We start from the raw sequence: 25,750 nt of genomic DNA on the forward strand, positions 1-25,750 counted from the left end.
GTAGATTGCCCCATCTTCCTTCCAAGGAGTGGCTGGTGGATTTGAACTGCCAGACTTCTGGTTAGCAGTCAAGTGCCTTAGGCACTATGCTACAGAGCTCCTGCTGTGTCTCATAGGTTTTGGTATAATGTATCTTCATTCTCATTTGTTTCTAGGAATTTTTTATTATCAGTTTTTATTGTTCTATTACCCAGTAGTTTTTGAGCAGTGAATTGTTCAGCTTCCACATATTTGATGTTTTTTTCCTTGATCTTCCTATTATTAATTTCTAATTTTATAGCATTGAGGTCTGAGAAGATTTTTGTAGTATTTTAATGCTTTTGAATTTATTGAGGCTTGTTTTATGTTCTAACATATGATTTATTCTGGAAAAGGATCCATGTGCACTGGAGAAGAATGTGAATTGTGCTTTTGTTGGGTGGAATGGTCTGTATATGTCTATGAGGTTGAGTTGGTTGGTTGTATTGTTGAGTTCCTCTGTATCTTTGTTGAGTTCTTTTCTAGTTGACCTGTCTCTCTTTGAAATTGGTGTGTTAAAGTCTCCTAGTACTATTGTAGAGTTGTCTAGTGTCCCTTTGAATTCAGTTAATAACTGCTTCACATATTTTGGAGCACTTTTACTGCGTGCATAAATATTTATTATCATAACATCTTCTTTGTCAATTGACCCTTTCAGCATCATATAATGTCCTTCTTTGTCTCTTATGATGTTTTTCACCTTAATGTCTATTTTATCAGAAATTAATATCGCCACTTCTGCTCTTTTTTGATTACTTTTGCCTTGATATATTTTTTTCCATCCTTTAACTCTTAAATTGTTTTTATCTTTGCGTCTAAGCTGGGTCTCTTGTAGGCAGCATATCAATGGGTCTTTTCTTATCCAGTCTGCCACTCTCTTTCTCTTGAATGGTGTATTTCATCCATTCACATTGAATGTAATTAGTGATAGGTATGAATTGATTGCTGTCATTCTATTCTGTTTTTTTTTTTTTTTTTTTGTCATGTTGTTGGTGTTTCCTTGGTCTATATACTTTTCTGTGCTGAGTTCTATTTGTTGTCAAATGCTTCCTCTCTTTTCTTCTTTATTGTTGGTTTTGTGCTTATTAAACCCATATCCTTCCTTCTGGATTTGCTAAGGGGGATGTTAATTTTCTCTGTGGTTACCTTGGAGTACATTCTTGTCTTTACATGTTTAGAACAGTGCATTCTATGAGGACATTGTCCTGTTTTCCTCTCCATTTGGAAGTTGGTACCTAGAAGTTTTATTCCCTCTAATAGTTTAGTTGCTGTTGTCATGTGCAGATTGGCTTCCTTGGTTTTTAGTTTACAATGTTTTAAGGTCTTATTTTGGGTTTCTATTTCTGATTTGGTTTTAGTGTTGATGTCGTTTATCCTGATTTTGTTGATCTTTGTTCTATTGGAAGGACTTCCTTAAGCATTTCTTGTAGGGTTGGTCTGGTTTTCACAAAATACCTTAATTTCTGTCTGTCTGAGAATGACTTGATTTCACCCTCACATTTGATGGATATTTTGGCTGCATATAGGATTCTTGGTTGGAAGTTCTTTTCCTTCAGTGTTTTATATATGCCGTCCCATTGCCTTCTTGCCTGCATAATCGGAGCTCAGCCTAACTGTTTGATTATTATAAGTAATATTTCTTTTGTATTTGGAAGCCTACAAATTTTTTTCTTTGTCTTTGGTTTTGGAGAGTTTGATTATAATATGCCTTGATGTTTTTCTCTTGGGATCTATCTTGTGTGGGGTTCTATCAGCTTCTTGGACAAGTATCTTTTTTTTCCTTCATGATATGGAGGAAGTTTTCTGTTAGTAGGTCTTCCACAATTTTCTTTTTTTTTTTTTTTTTTTGTGCCTCTTTTTGTTCTGGAATTGCAATGAGTCTTATGTTGTTTCTTTTCATGTCATCCCATATAATTCTTAGATTCACTTCATTTCTCTTAAATCTTTATTCTGATCTTCTTCATACAGGCTTGTTCAGGGATTTGTCTTCTAGTTGGAATATGCATTGTTCAGCCAGTTCTATCCTATTCTTTTGTGCTTCTACTGCATTGTGTAATTCTGTAATTTTGGTATTCATCTTCTGAATTTCTAACTGTTATTTTTGTATGAGCTCTGATTGTGCATTAATCTTGGTATTTTGTTCTTGAATGATTTTCCTGAGTTCCTCCAGGGAACTGTCTGTGTTATCCTTGCATCTGTTTAGACTCCTGTAAAGCTCTATAAACATATCTTCTAAATTCCTTCTCAGATAATTCTATTGCCTCCTCTTCCTCCATGTTTAATGAGACCTTTGTTAGTCGTTTTGCTTCTAATGCCTTGTCATGTTTTTTTGTTTGATTTGAGGTTGCCTATTGCTTCCTAGACATTTTGAGGTTGTCTTTAACTGTTGGTTATGTATTGATTTGTTTTGTCTTGGTTTTATGATTTAATATTTTGAAAAGGTGGAGCTTGTGTATTTGATTTGTTTGGTTATTAATTCAGGTGTGCTGGGTTGCTCTGCAGTTTTCTTTGTGATGATGGAATTTCTGTGTGGAATGTGGATGTAGGTCTCTGTTTGTTGTAAAGAGGGTTTGGAATTCGAGCCACCAGCTAGTATTGTGGCTGAATGTGATTTTTCTATTGGATGAATGAGGGTATAGGCAGAGGAAGTGGGAGGGGAAGAGAGAAAGAAGGGAAGCTCCAAGTTGCTAAGGGCAGTTTGTAGGGCTTTGAATGGGCTGCTAATGATGATGTTGTACTGTTATTCACAGGCCCACAACTCAAGTTCAGCAAAGACTCCAGTTGTTAGGGGGTTGCCACTTTCGTCCAGGTTCAGACACATGCAAAAATCCTGCTCTCAGGGCCCCTCCGTGCCAAAAAGCTGACCCAAGACAACTGCCCTGCTGTGCGATACGGCTCGGGAGTTCCTCCCAGGACTCTCCCACTTGTGGCGCCAATGATCTCTCCGCTTGGGTTTCAGCGGTGCTGGAGCCAGGGAAATGCCTGCTTGCACCCCACGGACCCAAGTTTACTGACAAAGTCAAGTATTGGCCCTTCCATGCCATAAAACTGTCCCAAGACTACTGCCCTGTTCCATAGTCCACTGTGGGAGTTCCTCCCAGGGCCTATGCACTTGTGGCATTAATGGTCTCTCTACTCAGGTTTCAGCACTGCTTGAGCCAGAGAAGTGCCCACTCACACCCAGCATACCCAGGTTTACCAATAAAATCAAGTGCTGAAGGTAGATTTGTGGGGTGACTGCTGGTACGCTGGTGTGGTGCACCTTCTTCCCTAACTCAGGGAGGTCTCTGATGGCCCTTCTCACCTGCCAGTCGGTGCTCCGCAGGGTAGATTCCCCTGTTTTTGTTATTTTTTCCCTACCCCTTTCTCCTTTCTAAGCCTGCTCCCCTGAGTTTGGCAAACTCTGACTCAGTGAGCTGTTCAGAGCACCAGAATCCCTATTTCAAGCTGCTGCACCTAGTTTTTCAGGCACTAAGATGCTAGAGAGAATTAGCGTGGGGACTACTGATGAGATGCCATTTTGAATCCCCTGCCATAGTTTTTTTAAATCTATTTATCTGTTGTTGGGTGTTTAAGTTGTTTCCATCTTTTTGGTATTGTGAATTGTGCTGCAATGAACATAGGTGTGCATGTTATCTGTTTGTGTCATGGCTCTTATTTCAAGAGGATATGTACCTAGTAGTGCGATTGCTGGATCATGTGGTGTTTCTATTTCCAGGTTTTCAGGGAAGAACCATACCATTTTCCACAGTGGTTGTACCATTTATAGTCCCACCAGCAGTGTGTGATGGTTCCAGTTTCCACACACAACCTCGCTAGCATTTTTTTTTTTTTTTTTAACTTTGCTGTTTGTACTGGGGTGAGATGATGTCTCATTGTTATTTGATTTGCAACTCTCTAATGGCTAACGATCATAAGCATTTCTTCATGTGTTAGCTGCTTTGGTGTTTTTTGGTGAAGTGTCGGTTCATGTCCTTTTCACATTTTTTTTTTTTTGTTGTTGTTGCTGTTGTTAAGTTCTTGAACTTTCCTAAAAATTTTAGAGATTAGTCCCTTGTCTGATATGTCATTGCCCCCAATTTTCTTCCCAGTCTGTGGGTTCTCTTTTTAACCTTTTGATGAAATCTTTTGATGCATATAAGTGGCCAATTTTTAGGAGGTCCCAGTCATGTAGTTTGTTTTATGGTGTTTGTATATTTTTAGTTATGCTTGATAGTGTATTTATTCCATGAATTAGGGCCTCCAAATTTTTCCCCTTTTTTCTTTAATGGTCATTATCATTTTAGGTTTTACATTCAGGTCCTTGATCCAAATTGAATTCATTTTTGCATATGGTGTGAGATATGTGTCCTGTTTAATTTTTCTGCAAATGGATATCCAGTTTTGCCAGTGCCATTTATGAGTTTTGACTATCAAAGATCAGCTGTCCATAGGTGGGTGGATTTACTTCTAGGTTTTCAGTTCTGTTCCATGGGTCTATGTGTCTGTCGTTGTACCAATACCAGGCTGTTTTAACTTCTTTGGTTGTGTAGTAGGTTTTGAGATTGGGAAGTGTGAGACCTCCTACTCTGTTCTTCTTTAGTAGTGCTTTATTTATCCTGGTTCTCTCTCCTTTCCACATAAAGTTGGTGATTAGTTTTTCCATCTCTTCAAAGAAAGATGATAGAATCTAGTTTCACTCACTTCTGTTGAGTTGGTTCTGACACATAGTACCCTTTCTTGGGTTTCTGAGGCAGTATCACTATGGAAGTAGATTGCCCAATCTTCCTTCTGAGGAGTGGCTGGTGGGTTTCAGCTGCCAGCCTTCTGGTTAGAAGTCAAATGCCTTAGGCACTATGTCACCAAAACTCACATTATATCTGTAGATCATTTTGAGTAGCATTGACATTTTCACGATGTTAAAGTCTTTGTATCCATGAGTATGGTATATTCTTCCATTTATATAGGTACCTTTTCGTTCATTGTAATAGTGTTTTATAATTTTCTGTGTATATGTTTTTTGGTGTCTCTTGTCAGATTTATTCCTATACTTCATCTTTTGGGTTACATTACCTTGTCTATGCTTAAAAATCTTATTTATTTATTTATTTAAAACTAGTCTATTACAGATTGACTTTTGGTGGGACTGAATAAACTTATATTTCATATATATATATATATATACATATATATATATATATATACACACACACACATATTTATCTATGCACCTATATCTTTATAGAAAAAAAATAAACAAGCAAACAAAACCACACTAGTTGCCATCAATTTGATTCAGACTCATGATGACCCCATGTATTTCAGAGTAGAACTGCACTCCATAGGTTTTCAATGGCTGTGATCTTTTAGAAGTAGATTACCAGACTTTTCTTCCAAAGTGCCTATGGGAGGATTTGAACTGCCAACCTGTCAGTTAGTGGCTGAATACTTTACCATTTGCACCACCCAGGGACTCCACATTTATTTATAATATACATAAATTAGTGGAATTGACTTATAATTATGAAAGCAATAAATTATTCTTTGTAATGTCTCTTTGAGTAAAATTTGCACCTGTTGCCATTCAGTATATATTAAATAGCAATAAAGATAACAGTTAGTAAGGCAAAAGAGACAAAGTTAACTATGCAGATGGCCTTGCCGTATAATTCCAATGAAATAATTACCTGTATAGAGAAACGTGTTGGAGTGTCCTCCCACCACTACATCCACGCCCTTCACTTTTTGAGCGATGAGTTTATCCATTTCAAAACCAGAATGTCCCAGTGCAATAATTTTGTTCACATTTAAAGTTTTTAGCTTATCAACTTGAGGTTGCAATGCAGTGATTTCATCTTCAAATACTAAATTCTTTCCTAAGGAATAAATTAAACAAAATAGAAATGAATTATTTATTATTATATTGCTTAAATACACTCTAACATACCAAGTATAAACACCTTAATTTTACTAAAGCTCTTCAATTACTTAAACTAAAACATATTTATAAATAAAGTACAAAACTCCTACAAAGCCAAATAAAATTCAAATCAGTATCATTAGTTACATTCACTTAATCTTGCATTAATGTAATGTTGTGGATGATATTACCTTGCCCCAACTAAATTTTAAAAATAATGTTTCAGATCTGGATTTGTTTTCATATTCTGACATCCATAAGAGCAGTGCAGAGAATGCCTGAGCACATAGCACTATGTACAGAAGGATACAGTATTGTCAACTCCAAGGCATTGTTTGCAAGCTCAGGATCATCAGTCTCTAAACTTAACAAAACTCTGCTAGCAAGGAGTCTTTGTATATCAATTTTAAATGCCAGTTGATAACTCTGTCTGTTTCACTTGAAGGTAATGTTAACATTAGGACATTATTGAAATATGCATTCAATAAGGGTCTAATCTATACACTGCTTGGAACTGGAAGGTGAACATTCCTCACTGACTGCTTGCTCTTGACTTAGTGGTAACCAACAATTGCCATCATATACCAGTGTACACTGGTGAGTCTGACTGCACTAACCCATGCAGCAAGATGACTAGTCTCTCCTACTGTCTCTGTGGCCAAATCTCAACAAGCCTTGAGGATTTGTCTCTTAGATTGGCACAAACCCAGCAGAAATATCCTGCTGTTGTATGCAGTGCTCTGCTGCCGGGAAATCCTTCCCGATGATCCAGACTTCCTTATGCTGGATTCTAATGACCATAATTGAAATAAAAATGCCTCCTCCCAAATAAATAACCCCTCATAAAGAATTTTCAAGTACCCAGGATTCTGAAGACCTTAGGTTGAAATGTATTTACTTCTCCAAAGAGCAATAGGACTGTTAAAAACACATTCCTTGTTACACTGTGATTATAGAAAATCTGTATGTGCTTTGAGCTCCCTGGGTAGCATAAACTATTAAGTGCTTGACTACTAAGTAGTTTGAACCCATTCAGAGGTATTTCAGAAGATAAGCCTTGTGATCTGCTTCCTGAAAAACAGCCTTGAAATCCCTATGGAGTAGTTCTACTCGGTGCACATGGGTTTGCCATGAATCAGAATGGACTCAATGGCAACTAACAACAACAACAAATGCTTTGCTGTGAGAACTCTGCAGTCTTTAACATCAGTCAACTCGACATGTGCACATCATTATGGAAGATAAACAATATGACTGACATCACAGTTGGGAAGACCCCACACTGATGGCCTGAAAATTAGTAGCTCACATACGTTTTGTGTTGGGGCCAATGTGTTTTCAGTAACTTGCAGACAACATTTAAAAATCAGGAGTTATAATAGCTTTGTCACCATTGTTGGCCATGAGATCATGAAGAATAATGTGGCTCCCTGGTCACCCCTCAAGGAGCTCTGGTGGCAAAGTTTCTAAAGCATTTGACTGCTAACCAGAGAGGTGGTGGCTCAAACCCACCAGCCACTTCACGAAAGGAAGATGAGGCAATCTACTTCCATAAAGATTTACCCCCTTGGAAACCCAGTGGGGGTTGCTATGAGTTAGAATTGACTTGATGGCAATGGGTTTGGTTGGTCACTCCTGAGCACCATGTCACTTTTCTGTGAGCCTTTCTCTGACTATCTCTTTAAAACAAAAAGGTGTGTTCCCCCACCACACTTGCCATTCCCTCCTCCTGCTTAATTTTCTCTGTAGCACCTGCCACCTTCTGACATACCAAACATCTCACTTATTATTTACCCTCCCACTAAACATATAAGCCCCAATGGGCAGGGATTCTTTTAGGTCAGTATTCCTGGTGCCTGTTCAGTCCCTGATATGTAAACAGGCACTATGTGGGAAATGAATGAATAAATGAAAGGAAAGCTGAGACCTGCAGTTAATGCTACCTTCTGCTTTGGTTTGACTGTCAGGAAGGGTGGTAGTTAAGGTTATCTGTCAACTTGGCTGGGCCTGGTTTAGAGTGGCTAAGTATCTGGATGTAGTTATTGCCCATGATGAGACTAGTAATTGACTCCATGGTGGAATCTATTGGAGTAGCTGAGTAGCTGCCTTCAGGATGGTCTGCTTCCAGTCTATAAGAAGCATCACTGAGAAAGGTCTTGAGGTTTTTGGCACATTTGGATCTTGCATGTAGCTAAGTCTTCATTCAGCAGATTGCCATGTTTCCTGCCAATCTTGAGACTGTCTCTGGACTTGAACTAGTGGCCTGCCCTGTTGTTTGGTAATCTTGGGATTGTACCATTTTATTTGTTGACCTTGGGGTTGTCAGCTTCAGCAGCCAGCAGCTGCCTGAGTTAAGAGAAGCATCTAGCTTCAGTGGGCCAGGAGCAAGAGGCAGAGCTGAAGCCCAAGGTTGAGGGGCTTTTACCCAGCCCCTAGAGCTGGCACTTTGAACTCAGATTTCTAGCCTCTTAAACTGTGAGGGAATAAGTCCCTATTTGTTGAAGCCTCCCATTTGTGGTATTTTCTATTAGAGCAACATTAAGTAACCAAAACAAGAAGGAATCGAAAGGTTCATAGAAATGTCTCTGACCGAGGACAAAGGAATGCATTGTTCCAACACATCAAAAACCTCACAGGATCAGGTATCACATATATAGAAAGCCCTGGGATGAATTTCAGGATGTCATAAGGGCAGGTATGTTCCAGAAATTTTATTACCTAGCTAAAATAAATCAGAAGTGCAAGAAATACAAGTGATAGCTGTGGGAGCCCAGGCCACCAGAACAGGAAGAATAGGACTGGATTGGGGCCAAAAATCTGTAGAAAGAACCCATGTTAGGCTGCTGAGCCTTGGTCTTAGAAGAGGTAAGAATCCCCAGAAACATTCTGTCCCACCTGAACCCAATCCATCCCTACATTAGTCACTGCACAGTACAGTCCATGATTCCTGGGAGCTGCTGGGAAGAGCATCATCTCTGTAGATCCCCCCCTCTGGCACAACCTCAGGTGAGTCTCATAAGGACTAGCTTTTTATTGGTAACTGTTAACGAGGGATGATGCTTTTCTGCTAGTCATGCCTGAACTCTTCAGCCACGCATTCAGGAGGCCTTACACTCAAGTCCCAACCCAACTCTCTTGCTTTCCCTACTCATAACCTGTGTGTGGCCCCCACACTTTCCTGCTCTCATATATTCATTCCACTAGAATGTGCTTGGTTCTGTGCACAGCTGATGGATCAGTGAATGAGATAAGCAAGGTCCCCACCCTCATTGAACTTACTTTCTAGTCTATGATTCTGGGGGCTCACTTCTGGATTTTCCTTTGCCCCAAGATGCTCTACACACTCTTTGATGGGACCAAGGAGGTTCTTCACCAAGTCTACCTGATTTCTAGACTAACCATTATTCCTCTCACCCAACTCCATACATTCTCTGAAAATCCCTCCCCAAATCCCTGACTTTATGACTCTCTTACAGCACATTTGATCTTAAATGAACTGAAAAAAAACAGCAAGTAAAATATAAATTATAGAGACAAAGTTTGCTTTTGAATTTACTATCTAATAAGCATTTATTCAGCGTTTCAACAAACCCACATCTTTATCCAAAGATCATAACACACACAGTGCCGTAGAGTTGAACCTGCTCATAGTGACTCGTCCTGGGGTTTCTGAGGCAGTGTCACTAAGGAAGTAGATTGCCCAACCTTCCTTCCGAGGAGTGGCTGGTGGGTTTCAACTGCCAGCCTTTTGGTTAGCAGTCAATGCCTTAGGCACCATGCCACTAGAGCTCCTAAAGATCATAAGGTGGCCTCTATATTAGGTTCCAGATGTTCAGTGAGGGGAGACCTAGGCTCTGACCTCAGGTTGCTCAGGCCAGTGTGGGAAGCAGAGAGTAAGGGACCCATGTGACACACCAGTGTGTCCATGCTCAGGGACAGGTGTGAGTTGAGGGTGTTGGTGATCCCAACACAGGGGTGTCTAACCCACTGGGGGAGCAGGTGGCATGGGTAGCAGAGACTGGGCAGTGATACTCTCTCTAGCACTTTCCACTTCAGCAATTTGTCAGCATGTCAGGCAGCCTGTTTCCATACTTTGCAGATAAGCCTCAGGAAGCCCAAGGAGGAAGTATCCCATCAGCCTCTGGGAATATCTGATTGTCCAAAGCCCTACCATCTGTGAAGGGAGGGAGAAGGACCATGGTCAGGCTGGGCAGGCTGAAGAAGGCCAGCATCAGACTTTCAAGTTGGGTCCTTCTAGTGTGACCATAATCCCTTTTAATCAGATAAGTATTTCTAAAACATTTTAAAAGCCAATGAATCTTGGGTTCCTGTAACCACACTCTGCCCCTGTAATTACTATGATAACAAAAGCTAGTGACAATTGTGTCACCATTTACAAAGGCTTGGTCACCAGTGAGGCAGGTTTCTACTTGCCACCTCAAGCGCTGACAGTCCCCTGCCCATACAGTGGAGAGCTGTAAGGCTCCACTCCCAACCCGCCTCCATCCCTGCCTCTTTTTTCAATAGATGGCCTTTTCTGTTGTTGCTTCTAATGACTTAGACCTATTTTAAGAATAATATTAAATATATATATTAATTTTCTAATTGTTAAATAATCATAGATCCTCTATCAGTTAATTCTTAATGAAAACTTTTGTTTCTGGATAATGCTAGCTCCTATCTTCCCTTTTTTCTTAAAATATGGAAAGAAAAATTACTTTGCATAATTTAGAGAAACCTCATTTTTGTTCTCACTGCCAAGGGTTTAAGTAAAAGTATTTCAATAAAAGTTCAAATATACTTCTTGAATGGCTATGCAAATGAGTGAATATATATACTCACTGCCCTCAAAGAGGCCCTATAGGACACAACAGGGCTACCCTATAGGGTTTCCAAGACTGCAAATCTTTACAGAAATAGACTGCCTCATCTATCTCTTGTGGAGTGGCTGGTGGGTTTGAACTGCCAAACTTCAGGTTAGCAGCTAAAGTTTTACCCACCAGAGCTCCATATATGTATAGTTTTTGGATACATTCAACTTGGTTCTGCCTCATAGCTACCTAATGTGACAGAGTAGAACTGCCTCCCACCCAAAATCTTCAAAGCTGTAATCTTTACAGGAGTATATTGCTAGGTCTTTTCCCCCAAGGAGTGGCTGGTGGGTTTGAACTGCCAACTTTTTGATAAGAACCTTAGCTCTTAACTGTGTGCAGTACACACATAGAGACACATACACACATGTATGTCTCTATATAAAATGACATATGCATCTTAAAACCATTTAAGAATGTATACATATTTTCTAGAAATATTTAAGATACAAAAAGGTCATTAAAACTACAAGAGATAAATAATGAAAAGGAAAAAGAACTATTAACCAGAGCATGTAATGATTATACTAGAAAATGAGAGCTAAGGAAAGCTACTGTAAGTGAGGTAAGATCTTAGCCCTGGGTTTCTGGCTCCACAGGAAGAGAGCCAGAGCATTATTTGACTTTCATTCTCCAGTGCTGCTTAGCATTGGGTATGAATTGCTTTAATTCTTATTTAGGATACAAGACACAGTAATTTCTTTTTTTTGGAAGATACTATTTATGTAAACAAAGATACTCACTGAGTATCAAAGGTCTATAAGAAGAAACTTAAAATTATGTGGAATGGGTAGACAGGCTGAATGATCAGGTATGTTTAGGCAAAAGGGAATATACACATAACCATATATAAAGTTGGCAGGCGGTATTTCTATATACATATCTGTGTGTGCCTTAATGTCCAAATAAATAGAACTAACAGGGGCAAAGTTATGGTAATTTTCTTGGGCACAGTCAACCATCATGATGGAGTGAGTTGTTGGACCTGTGGGCTCGGGACCATGGTTGCAGGGGACATCAAGCTCAATTGGCATAACATATTACACAAAAACATTGTTCTACATCCTACTTGGTGATTAGTGACTGGGGTGTTAAAATCTTGCAAGTGTCCATCTAGATGCAACAATTGATCTCTCCTCATCCAGAACAAAGAAGAATGTAGAAAACCAAAGACTCATGGAAACAAGTAGTCCAAGGAACTAGTGGACCGTGTGAATCTCAGCTTATATACCCTGAGACCAGAAGAACTAGATGGTGCCCAGCTACCACTGTCAATCACTCAGAAAGGGATCAGTGCAGGAGATCCTGGATAGAGTGGGAGAACAATGTGGAATAAAACTCAAAATCATAAAAAAGACCACACTTAATGGTCTGACAGAGCCTGGTGAAACCCCTGAGCCTATGGCCCCTAGTTACCCTTCAGGCCTGGAATTGAACTCACTCCTGTAGCTTCTAGCCAAACAGTAAACTGGCATATGGAGTGAATATTTACACCAAGTAGATACACTCCTTAGAACAATCAATCATGGGAAAACAGAAGAGCAGTATTTGCACAGGGAGATAGCTCAGGGGGCAGGGATGCATAGGAAAGAAGTCAGGGAAGAGGTAAATACAAGGAGAAAGTGGGAAGAGAGCTATCACATTGTGGGGATTGCAGTCAATGTCATGAAACAAAATGTGTATGAACTGCTGTATGGAAAATGAATTTGCTCTGCAAACTTTCACCCAAATCACAATAAAAATTTAAAAACAAAACAAAACAAGAAAAACTATGTGGAACCCACTAGACTGACTTTGTCAATGTCATAATAAGTATATCCTTTGCCCAGTACCACACATTATTCCTTCTTTTACCTTCAGTCCATAAAAATAACACCAAGCTCTGATTTAGTGTGTCTATTTTCAAAGAAAGAGAATTTTATAGTGCTTTTATAGGGAGAAAATACCTGGATTTGAGAGAAAAGGGGTCTCGCTTGAAGTGTATCCAACAATTCCCACAACTTCACTACCAACATTAAGAATTTTATATGGCAAATAGAGTCCAGCTATTTGAGAGGCTAGAGGCTCTTTTGCCTTAATGTTAGCACTCAGAATTGGAAATTGGGCTTCTTTGAGAAGTGGATCCATCAGTCCTTCTACACCATTATCAAATTCATGATTTCCCAGGGCCTAGTAGAAAGAAAAAAGAAAAAGAATGAGGTATTTTGGAATTTCTAATAAGGGAATATTTTAAACAATATTACATCATCCCAGTGGCTCCCAAACTTGGTGAGGTTCTATGGAGCAGAGATTCCATGGCCTGTGTCCACCTCGCCTCATTCCCAGATATTTATTCAGTGGGCCTGAGGTGGGGCCCAGGAACATTCGGATCATCAGCCAGGTCTGATAATCCCACCCTAGTCCACACACCATCTACTCTGGTGGTGACCTCAATGTGCTTGACCATCCCCTGGGGAGCTGGTTAGACATCCACTGTCCTGCCATCCCTAGATGTTCTCTTTTCATCAGTCTGGGGCAGGTTCAAGGGTTTGCACTGACCAGGCTATGTCCAACTTTTGTCCAGTTTTTTCTCATAAACACACATCATGCTAACTGCCATCTGTCAGGGAGAACTATTAAAACCAATAGAATTTTAGCAAAGGAAAACACAAAATATGTCACTAACAAAAACAAGAGGTCTCTCTTCTTCATTGCATCTCCTCAGTCATGATTCTTCTAGGAGCTGTGGTGGCATTTGTACCTAAGGCATTTCACTGCTAACTAGAAGGCTGGCTGTTCAAACCCACCAGCCACTCCTTGGAAGGAAGACTGGGCAATCTACTTCTGTAGTGATACTGCCTGAGAAGCCCAAAGAGGGGTCACTATGAGTTGGATCCAACTCAATGCCAGTGAGTTTGGATCTAAGTTCTCACAGTTTTTTGTAGTGATATTCTCATTCTGCTGGGAAAATAAAAATCCCCAAAACTAGGCAAGAAATAGCATTTCTATATTTACAACATGGTACTGGTTTCTTCTTCAGTAAGACCAGGGTTGCCCTTTGTTTCACCCCCAGCAGTTTCATATCCGAGGAAGAAGTTGAAGGTGAAAAGAACATGTGACCCTTCCATCCCTTTCTCCATTGTCTATCTGGAGTAAATCCATCTCCTCTAGCCACCTATGTACCTGTTCTCACTGCAAGGCAGTTTTGCAAACTTAGTACTTTAACTAAAGAATCTCAACCTTTCTAAACACCATACCTGATGTTTAAATTCATAGGTCCCCAGGAAACAGGTCTGATTGTGTTGCTGGGTTACTTCTCCATCTAAATTAGGGCCCCTATGTATTCTCTTATAGCCTCCATCTTCTTCCTTCCAGAACTTTCCACATTCTACAAGGCATGTTGGTGAGGTCATTTGTTTATGTCTGTCTTCCCTATAGACTGCCTGCTCCCTGAGCTACCATGCCTTCTGTCCTGCTCAGTGCTGTATCCCCGTCACCTAGCACACGGGCACTCACTGAGTATCTGTGGCACAAATTATTGTTGTGTATTTTTCTATAGAGAAAGTGTAGTAATGTCTTTAAATCCCCATATTATTTGTATCCCCTATTAAATTTAGGATCTCTGAATTTGCCTGTTACCCCATCTCTGACTACCCATTTTTACATCTTCCTTTTATCTAATCAACTTCCCTCTTAAATACTCATCTATTCTTAAAGCTTCTCCCAACCTTGAAAAATTATCTTTTTATTTTCTTTCTTAGAATACCATGGCTTCTTCTTATGCTGAAATAAGTCCCCCTCATCATATTATCATAATTAGATTGCTTAACTATAAAGGTTTTTACTTTTTTTTCCCTCCAGTGAATGTTTCTATAGAAACATTATTTCACTTGCCATCCATTTTGCAATTCACCAGCAACATTATCTTTTAGCATTTGGCAATAGCTAAAGTTTTATTTTTCATTTATATTGCTGTGGTTAAGTTTGTGTGTCAACTTGGCTGGGCCTGGTTGAGAGGCTGGGCAGCTGAATGTAGTTATTCCCCAAGGTGAGATTGATATTTAGCTCCATGGTGGAATTGATTGGAGCAGCTGAGTAGCTGCTTTGGGTATGTGGTCTGCTTCCTGTATATAAAAACAGCTTTGAGAACAGTCTCTAGCTTATGGCATGCTTGAACCCTGAATGTAGCTCAGTTGTTCAGCAGCCTGCCATACTCTGCCGATTCTGGGACTTTCAATGGACTTGAATTAATGGCCTGCCATGTGGTTTGGTAACATTGGGACTGTGCCTTTTTATTTGTCCACCTTGGGCTTGTCAGCCTCAGCAGCCAACAGCTGTCTGCATGGAGAAAAGCCTCTAGCTTCACTGGGCCGGGAGCAGGAGGCAGAGCTAAAGCCCAAGGCTGAGGGGCTTTCACCCAGTCCCTAGAATCTGGTACTTTGAACTCAGACTTAAAGCCTCCAAATTGTAAGAATAAACTCCTGTTTGTTAAAGTCATTCCATTTGTGGTATATTCTTGTCAGAGCAGCACTAGGTAACCAGAACAGAAGATGGAACTGAGAGAGTAAGGTGCTGCTCTAACAGATACCTAAAATGTGGAAACAGGAGTGGAGTGCATCCCTGATCCGAGACCCCAGCGGAGAGACCCCAGCATGTGGCATGAGAGATGGCAGGAGCAGAGCTGAGAGACTGGCAGAGAGATACTGGCAGATAGACCAGCATGAGAGACAGTAATAGCAGAGCCCAGAGACCAGCATTAAACAGCAACAGGCTTACCAGCCCATGGAGGAGAAAGGCAGGTGCCATTGGGTAGGTGGTTTCCTGGCGGAGTGGGTTGCCTTTGGGCATTAATTGGTAGAAGAGACCACCATGAGATGGAATAGCAGGTTGGCCAGCCCACAGAGCAAGAAAGCTGAGTGTCCTTTGGGCAGGAAGTTTCCTGGTGGAGTGGGTTGGCCTCAGGCATTAATTGGCAGAAGCAGAGAAACCAAGGAAATGGGAAGCAGAGCTGCCTCAGCCTCAAGGGTAGGATCATGGCCTTTGGGGGTGGAACCACCATAGCCCCTTAGGTTTCAAAGAGCCAGACCTTTACCAAGTTGGTTCTGGAGTGTGGGGCTGCTTGTTCATGTGAGCCAGTGGGATGGAGTCATAGCAGCTGCCCAAGAGTGAGGGGGCAGAGCTGCCATGCCCAAGAGGGAGAAGATTGGGGCATGCCAGGCCAAGGGGGTGAGGTTGCCACTCAGGAACTAGGGGACTGGAGTCACCCAGTGAAAATCTATACAGATGCCAAAGTGACAAGGGTTGGAATTGTGGTAGTTAAGGTGGTGTGTCAACTTGGCTAGGCCTGGTTGAGAGGCTGGGCAGCTGAATGTAGTTATTACCCAGGGTGAGATTGGTAATTAACTCCATGGTGGAATCTATTGGAGCAGCTGAGTAGCTGCTTTGGGTATGTGGTCTGCTTCCTGTATATAAAAGCAGCTTTGAGAATAGTCTCTAGCTTATGGCATACTTGAACCCTGCATGTAGCTGAGTTGTTGTTCAGCAGCCTGCCATGCTCTGCTGATCCTGGGATTTTCAATGGACTTGAATTAATGGCCTGCCATGTGGTTTGGTAACATTGGGACTGTGCCTTTTAATTTGTCCACCTTGGGCTTGTCAGCCTCAGCAGCCAACAGCTGTCTGTGAGGAGAAAAGCCTCTAGCTTCACTGGGCCAGGAGCAGGAGGCAGAGCTGAAGCCCAAGGCCGAGGGGCTTTCACCCAGTCCCCAGAACCTGGCACTTTGAACTCAGAAATAAAGCCTCCAAATTGTAAGAATAAACTCTTATTTGTTAAAGCCATCCCATTTGTGGTATATTCCTGTCGAGTGGCACTAGGTAACCAGAATATATATATATTAACATTCGTTTAATGTCACCCCACTTGGGTGTAACCCCCTGAAAGTATGGCTCTAGGCATCTTGTCCATCTTTCTATCTCTGCGGGGAGAAGAGCCTCTGATCCACGGTGGTGCTCAATAAACACTTGTGGATGAACCAACCCAATGATCTCATTCACACCCATATCTTTAGCTCCAAACTTAAAATCGCCAGCTCAGACTCCTCTCTTGATCTTTACATCTGTATGTCCAACTGCCATGGGGAAATTTCCCCCTGGATGTTTCACAAGCACCCCAAGATTATCATGCTCAAATACCCATGGCACCACCATCTGCCCAGTAAATAAAGCTAATACCCTGGAGTAGCTTGAATCCATCCACTTTCTCCCTCTCCTTCCCTTCTTCTCCAGTACCCCTGTCTTTACCTGTCATGGTGGTAGAGTCAGTTCTGACTTACAGAGACCTACGTGTGCAGAGTGTAACAGCTCCATAGAGTTTTTAAGGCTAGGACCTTTTAAAAGTAGATTGCCAGGCTTATCTTCCTAGATGCCTCTGAGAGATGTTGGTTATTAACCAAGTGCTTAACCATTTGTGCCACCCAGGGCTTTCTGCTTCATCATTCCCATCTCTAAACCTCCCTTCACATTGTTTTGAGAATAATCTTTCTAAAATGCAGATTTGATCTTGCCACTCTTAATGTCTTACAGAGACTCTTAATGGCCTTTATAATAAAATTCAACATCCTGAGCAGGGCCCATGAAGACTCCTTGAGATCTAGCCTTGCCTTACCCCCCAGTCTCATCTCTAACATCATCCATAATGTGCAAGGCAACAGGTAGAGATGTTCTACCACTTATAAGCAGTGATCTAGAGCGTGTTTCTAAACCCTGGTTTCCTCTGAAAGAGCAGTGAATAATATAAAAGATATAAAAGTGGTAATGGAAATGAGCCAACATTTACCAAGCCGTTGCCACAAGGAGCTCTGGTGGTGTGGCTGCTAACCAAAAGGTTGGTGGTTCAAATCCACAAGCCTCTCCATGGAATATAGACGAGGGAGTCTGTTTCTGTAAAGATTTACACTCTTGGAAACCCAGTGGGGGTCACTATAAGTCAGAATCAACTCAATGGCAGTGAGTTGCCATGTGCCAGTATCCTGCAAAATGATTGTGTATAGAAAATCTGGTTTCATACTGTGAGGTTGATACTATTACCGTACTCATTTTACAGAAGAGAAAAACTAAAACCTGGAGAAGTCACATTAATTGGTGGAGGTCACACAACTAGTAAGTAATGGAGTTGGACTAGAACTACTTCCATTTGATTCCAAAGTTCTTAATCTCTCTGTATGGATGTAAAAGAATGGACTTTTGCACAAGACCTAGAACATAGGGAGCACTTAGAAAAATCTCTAACTACTTGCAGTTTCCCAGGCTCTCATTTATCTTTGTATGTTACATGGTGGGTAGAAAGGTAACAGATAGATATCAGTTGCCATCAAGTGAGTTGCAACTTATGGAGACTCCATATATGTCAGAGTAGAGCTGTGCTCCCCTGGGTTTGCAGTGGCTGGTTTTTAGAAAGTACAGCACCAAGCCTTTCTGCCAAGGTGCCTCTGGGTGGACTCGGACCACCAACCTTTCAGTTAGACGTTGAGCACATTAGCCTTTTACACCACCCAGGGACTCCAATAGACAGATAGATAAATAATAGATTGATAGATAGATGATAGATATTTAGGTAAAGAGACAGATGATAGACAGATACATAGCTACATAGATGACAGACAGATAGGGAGAAAGAATATTCCCTCTTTCTGTCATGTGTGTAAATGACCTTATCAACTGATGGCTTCAGTTCCTGAAGTTGGATGGTCCTTTTAGAAGAGAGACTGCTCCCAAATCCTTCATTGCCCTCCCTGTCTGAGTTATATGTCCTGCCTCTGCTCCAATGGCCACTTCTGTGCAGCCTTGCTGACCTAGCTTCTGCCCATGGAGTACTCAGCTCCTTTAAAGCATAGCTTTTCTCTCAATATCTTCTGATGCCCAGCAGAGTCCCTAGAGGATAGCAAGGGTGCACTGCTAGTGAGTGAATCAGCAAACAGAACATCATTAACAAATATATTGTCTTTCTGCATTATACAGCTAAGTTTTCCTATAAAAATGAATTCAGAAAAAATTCTTTCATAACACTTACTTTGTTTAGAGCCTCTTAGTTTCATTTCCTCACCTTGACTTTCTCCTACTCATTTTTCTTCTCTTCCACTAATTAGAACTTAATTATTGATCAGCTTTTTAGTAGGAAGATCATGTCACTCATCTTAGGACACCAAACTTCCACCACATTGCTGGCATTAAACAAATTGATCTTATTTATTCATTTCTATTTATTTTTATTAATAACATGAAAATACCTTGGAAAAATTCTGTCCCAGAGAAGAACATGGAGCAATAAGACAGAACTGCATAAGAGAGCCAAACAATCTGTCCATGTTCTTTCAAAATTTATAGAGCTTTTGTAGCACAAACATGTTGTTGCTGTTGTTGTTATATTCCATTGAGTCAGACCCGACAAATAGCGACCCCTCTTTGGGTTCCTGAGGCAGTATCACTACAGAAGTAGATTGCCCAATCTTCCTTCTGAGGAGTGGCTGGTGGGTTTGAACCGCCAGCCTTCTGGTTAAGCAATCAAGTGCCTTAGGCACTACGCTACCAGAGCTCCAACATAGGAGACTAAAAAAATCCTATTACAGAATTAGACCTCCTTTTATGGTCCTCTTTAAACTCTAATCCAATTTTCCTAATGTGTAGTCATTAATTTTTTTTTGGTCTCTCTGTCCACTATCTCCCTATATGCCTTTTATAATTAATCCAGATGTTAGGGGTAAACTGTTACTTGTCACTTATGACTTTAATCCTTGCCTTAAAACCCACTGCCATCAAGTTGATTACAACTCATAGTGGTCCCCATTGGATTTCCAAGGTACTAAATCTCTACAAAAGTAGATTGCCTCATCTTCCTCCCATGGAAAGGCTGGTGGGTTTGAACTGCTGACCCTCTGGTTAGCAGTTAAATGCCTTAGACACTGCACCACCAGAGTTCCTTAATCCTTGTCTTAGGCAAGCAATTTCCCTGACCTTAAATGCTTATATGCGGATGTTGTTGTTGTTGTTTGCCGTCGAGTCGGCCCTGACTCATAGCGACCCCACCTTGGGTTTCCGAGGCAGTATCACTATGGAAGTAGGATTGCCCAACCTTCTTTCAGAGGAGTGGCTGGTGGGTTTGAACCTCCAGCCTTCTGGTGAGCAGTCAAGTGCCTTAGGCACTATGCTACCAGAGCTCCTATATGTGGATGTATGCACTCTATTTCTCCCTCTCTATCCCAACATTGGAGAAACTCTGGTGGAGTAGTGCCTAAGGCATTTGACTGCTAACCAGAAGGCTGGTGGTTCAAACCCCCCAGCCACTCCTTGGAAAGAAGGTTGGGCAACCTACTTCCGAAGTGATACCTCCTTGGAAACCCAAGGAGGGGTTGCTATGAGTCGGATTCAACTCGATGGCAGTGAGTTTAGTGATCTTATATGAAAATTTCCATACTCTCCACCTAGCATTGTCCAGTATTTTCTACCACCCACACATCTGAAATGTTGCCTGCTCTATAACGCATATAACGAATGAAAATGAAAGAACAAAGAGAAATTAGAATCTGATCAAATAAAACTGTAAAGTCCATTCATTCTTTAATTCTCCTGTGACTCAAAGCCCTATTGTTATTGTTAAATAGGCCATTAAGAGGTTTTTCATGCCTCCTGTTAGGTGTTTGTTAATATTTATATTTAATGTGGCTAGTTAATAAAAGTCCAGTGGTTTTGGAGAAGCCTCTGTTGACTCAGGATAGGGCCACGAAGTTTTTCAGGTCACATGAATTAGCAATGGAAGAATGAAGATATTCAAAAACTTCTGAATGCAAATTTCTTGTTTCAATTATTAAAAACACCCTGTAGTTAGGAGTGAGGGGAAGCCTGTGTCTGAATTTGGTTTGTAATCTACACAAACTCTATATATAGGCCAAAAAGTCCAGGTTTCCTTTGGGGACAAGCAATTTCTTAGAAAAATTTTTGGTTAATTATTACATGATCAAACCCCTATTTATTTCCAATGAACTGTATGCTAAAAAGGAGCTCTGGTGGCATAGTGCCTAAGGCATTTGACTACTAACCAGAAGGTTGGCAGTTCAAACTCACCAGCCACTCCATGTAAGGAAGACTTGACAACCTACTTCCATAAAGATTTACTGCCTTGGAAACACAAAGGGGGTCACTATGAGTTGAAATCGACTCAATGGCAGTGAGTTAGGTTTTTTTTTTTTTGTATGCCATAAAGAATTTTTAGAAATATTCCATTATTATCTCTTGGATACCAAATTAAATGGAAGGTACCTAGTACCTACTCAAGTTGAAGTGCAAACAAATGCACAATACTGTGATGCCACTCTTCCCTGTCCATGATAGAGAGTCCTTAATTGAGTCAATTTTTCACTGAGTTTAAACTGAGCTTCAGAATCCTTCTTATTCTGGTACTCCAGGGAATTACTGCCAATCAGTAATTGGCATTTGAGAAGAAATTATTTTCCCTCCTTGCACTAAAATAGTTATTATAATCCTGAGATCTATTTAAATGCATCTTTACCTACCCATCCACTGCCATCAAGTCTATTCTGACTCATAGTGACCCCCACAGGGTTTCCAGGGTTGTAGATAGTTATGGAAGTAGATTGCCTCATCTTCCTCCCATGGAGTATTTGGTGGGTTTGAACCATCAACCTTCTGGTTAGCAGCCAAGTGCCTTACCTAATGCCCCACCAGAGCTCCTATGTATCTTTAATGCATCTTTACCAAGTAACACATACTAAGAAGTAATACTTTCAAATAAAGAGGAAAGAATTCTTTCTAATTTTCCTTTCTTGTGAGAAATGCATTTTTGGCCCACAAATAAGTGTGGATGCAATACTGAACTGAACTCAGCAGTGTCACTGGCACATACTGCCTGACCACACTGTCCTCTGAAGCAATGTGCCAACTTTCATGTTGTTTCTTCCCTAAAGCTCTTCCTAGGAGGACTTGCCATTTATTCATTTACTCTTTTCACCCGTAAGCAAATGCTTCTATTCATAATGAGTAAATGGATGAATGAAAGAAATAATTAGAACACTTCTCAGGGTGCAAGTAAGGGAAGTGAAAGCACTAGCTGTGAGTGTGATTCACAGATGGTGGTTAACACAGGAAGGAGAATCATGCCTGAATCTTGATGCTGGTGTTTACTCTTGGTCTGCAGATGGGAACACAGGAGTCAGTGAACATCCGATGGCTTTTCATGAAGGCCTCCATTATTCTGGAATATTTTCTTGCTATGGAGAAGTGTTCTACCTTCTGGTTTTTCCAGGTACAGTTGATTGATAGAAGCAACCTCTCTCTCTTTCTTGCTATTAAACAATATGTATTAACTGATTTTTGTAATTCATTTAAAATGTGGCTTGATACATATTGGGAACCTGGATGGTGCAAGCAGTTTGTGACAGACTGATAACCCAAATATTGGCAGTTCAAACCCACCCAGTTGGGCCAAAGGAGAAAGGCCTGGTGATGTGCTTCCATAAAGAAAACAGCCAAAAAAACCCTATGGAGCTTAGTTCTACTGTGTAACACATGGGGTCACCATGAGTTGGAATCAAATTGATGGCAATGGTATGTATATATACACACACACACACACACACACACATACATATGGGAGATCTGGTGGTGTAGCACCAAAGCATTTGACTGCTAACCAGGTGACTGGCAGTTCAAACCCAGCAGCCACTCCTTCAAAGGAAGACTGGGCAATCCACTTCCATAATGATACAGCCTTGGAAACCCAAGGAGGGGGTTGCTATAAGTTGAATCGACTTGACACAGCAGTGAGTTTGGTATATCTATCTATCTATCTATCTTCACTGAATGAACAAATAAATAAATAATTGGTAAAGAGAATTAATGACTATGAAAGGGTGGAGATATTGGTCCCTCAGCCTCTGGGCAAGGTGATACCAGTAGTGTCATCAAAGTAGCCCAGAATTCTGTATAAATATCATAATTTTTTGTGTGTGCTAAAATGGAAAAAAAGGTTTAAAAATTATCATCTCTCTGGCCTCAGACAACAACTGGTAAAGAGGCCTGCTTTGAGAGCCTCTGATGAATACACATAGAAGTTACCAAATGACAATTTTAGCAGGAAATTAAACCTCAAAAGTCAAGCAAACCACAAAGCCCTGAGAAAACTCACAGAACATGAACCAGCTAGGCTTATACATTAGACAGAGCTGCATTCTCAGGTAGAAGATGTGTGTCCCCACATGAAGCTGTGGGGAAAGAGGTCATGGTGATCGAGCTCTGCTGAACTCTTGCTGCAGCATCTCTGGCAGTCCTTTCAACTACAACTCATGGTGACCCCATGGTTACAGAGTAGAATTGAGCTCCATAGGGTCTGTACAGGGATCTGTACAAAAGCAGATGACCAGGCCTTTTTCCCTTGGCACAACGGTGTGGGCTTGAACTGCCAGTCATTAGGTTAGCAGTTAATCACAAACTGCTTGCACCATCCAGGCTCCTAACATGTATCAGGAGTATGTGTGTCAGAGTAGAACTGTAGTCCAGAGGATTTTCTATGGCTGATATTTTGTAAGTAGAACTCCAGAACTTTTTTCCAAGGTGGTACAGTGTCGACACAAATTTCCAACTTTTCGGTTAGCAGCTGAATGTGTTAATCATTTGCACCACCAAGGGACTCAAAGTGGGTTATCCAAATCCACTGCCATCAAGTTGATGCCAACTCACAGCAACCCTATGAGGACAGAGTAGAACTTCCCCATAGGGTTTCCAAGGCTATAAGTTTTTACTGAAGCAGACTGCCTCATTTATCTCCCATAGAGTGACGAGTGAGTTTGAACAGCTTACTTTTTTGGTTAGCAGCCAAATACTTTAACTATTGTGCCACTAGAGCTCTTTGAGCAGGTTACAGGCAGTGTGAAAATGTGCCTTCCTAGGAGAGGGAAGTGGGGCAAAGGATTGAATCCCTCTCATTTTTCTTGCCTCAAAAGATGCTATAGAGAGTTTCATGGGAGTGATACAATGGCCACTGCACTTTCTTTCCTACCCACCTTAGTTCTCTAGTGCTTCTATGACAAAAATATCACAAAAGGATGGCTTTAACAATATTAATTTCTGATCAAATAGACTTTAAGACAAAAACCACCATACAAGACAAGGAAGGACATTATATAATCAGTTGAACAAGAAGATATAACCATAAGTAATGTCTGTGGCCCCAATGAAAAAGCCTCAAAATACATAAATCAGACTTTAAAATAGATGACTGCACAGTCATAGTGGGAGACTTTAATACACTACTTTCAATGAAAGATAGAACAACTGGAAAGAAACTAAACAAAGATGCAGTAGAGTTAAACAATGCAATTCACTAACTTGACCTTATAGACATCTACAGAGCACTTCACCCAACAACAGCAGAATATACATTCTTTTCCAGTGCACATGGAACATTCTCTATGATAGACCATATGTTAGGTCATAAAGCAAGCTTTAATAAATTTAAAAACACTGAAATAGTGCAAAACATCTTTTAAAATCACAATGCTATCAAATTAAAAACAATAAGAAGATGAACAGAAAAAGAGCAAGCACATGCAACCTGAACAACACCCTCTTTAAGAAAGAGTGGGTAATAGAAGAAATAAAAAATGAAATAAAAAAAATCCTTGAATCAAATGAGAATGAAAGTATAGCATACCAAAATTGTTGGGATGCAGCCAAAGCACTGATCAAGGCCAATTTATAGCAATAAATGCACACATCAAAAAAGGAGAAACAGCCAAAATCAATACTTCAAACCAACATCTCCAACAATTAGCAAAACATCAAGAAAAGCCTACAGTCAGAAATAATAAAGATTCAAGCAGAAATCAATGAAACAGAATACAGAAAGACAATAGAAAAAATCAACAAGACTAGAAGTTGGTTTTTTGAAAAGATTAATAAAATTGACAAACCACTGGCAATTTATCAAAGGAAGAGGGAGAGAATACAAAGAATGCAAAAAAGAAATGAAATGGGTGACATCACAACAGAACCAACTGAAATAAAAAGATAATATCAGAATACTATGAAGAACTGTACCTCAACAAATCTGAAAATCTGGAAGAAATGGACAGATTTCTAGAAACACACCACTTAACTAAACTAATATAGACTGATGTGGAAAAATTGAACAGCTCCATAACAAAAGAAGAAATTAAACAGGTCATAAAAAAATTACCAACAAAAAAGAAGTCCTGGTCCAGACAGTTTCACCAGAGAATTCTCCTAAACATTCAGAGAAGAACTGACACCAATCCTACTCAAACTATTCCAAAACATAGAAAAGGATGGAGTCCCCTGTAATTCATTTTATGAAGCAAGCATAACCTTGATACCAAAACCAGACAAAGACATCACTCAAAAGGAAAACTATAGACCAACATCCCTCATAAATATAGATGTAAAAATCTTTAACAAAATCCTAGCCAACAGACTCCAACAACATATCAAAAAATAATACATTATGACCAAGTGGGGCTCATATCAGGTATGCAAGGATGGCTCAACATTAGAAAAACAATCAAGATCATCTATCACATAAATAAAACAAAGGAAAAGAACCACACGATCATATCAATCGATGCAGAAATATCTTTTGATAAAACCCAACACCCATTCCTGATCAAAACTTTCAGCAAAATAGGAATAGAAGGGACATTCCTCAACATAATAAAGGACATCTGTGCAAAACCAGCAGCCAACATTGTTCTCAATGGAGAAAGATTGAAACCATTCCCCTTGCAAACAGGAACCAGACAAGGATGCCCTCTATCACCACTTCTATTCAACACTGTATTGGAAGTCCTAGCCAGGGAAATAAGGCAAGAAAGGGAAATCAAAGGCATCCAAATTGGTAAGGAAGAAGTCAAACTATCCCTATTTGCTGATGATATGATCCTATACCTAGAAAACCCAA

The 25,750-nt window shown here is 40.4% G+C and overlaps 1 protein-coding gene across 1 annotated transcript in view; it reads right to left on the minus strand.

The window, feature by feature from the left end:
* NT5E (5'-nucleotidase ecto) overlaps window positions 1–25,750 on the minus strand; it is a 79,144-nt gene that overhangs the window by 30,192 nt on the left and 23,202 nt on the right. The window contains exons 2-3 of the mRNA XM_007951154.2: window positions 12,735–12,957; window positions 5,685–5,873 (exon numbers count right to left, since the gene is read on the minus strand). Coding sequence (XP_007949345.1) covers window positions 5,685–5,873; window positions 12,735–12,957 — 412 coding nt within the window. The remainder of the gene's footprint in view (window positions 1–5,684; window positions 5,874–12,734; window positions 12,958–25,750) is intronic.

Source organism: Orycteropus afer, unplaced genomic scaffold (assembly GCF_000298275.1).
Source record: "Orycteropus afer afer isolate SDZICR_OR568_19922 unplaced genomic scaffold, OryAfe1.0 scaffold00011, whole genome shotgun sequence".
NCBI classification, from domain to species: Eukaryota; Metazoa; Chordata; class Mammalia; order Tubulidentata; family Orycteropodidae; genus Orycteropus; species Orycteropus afer.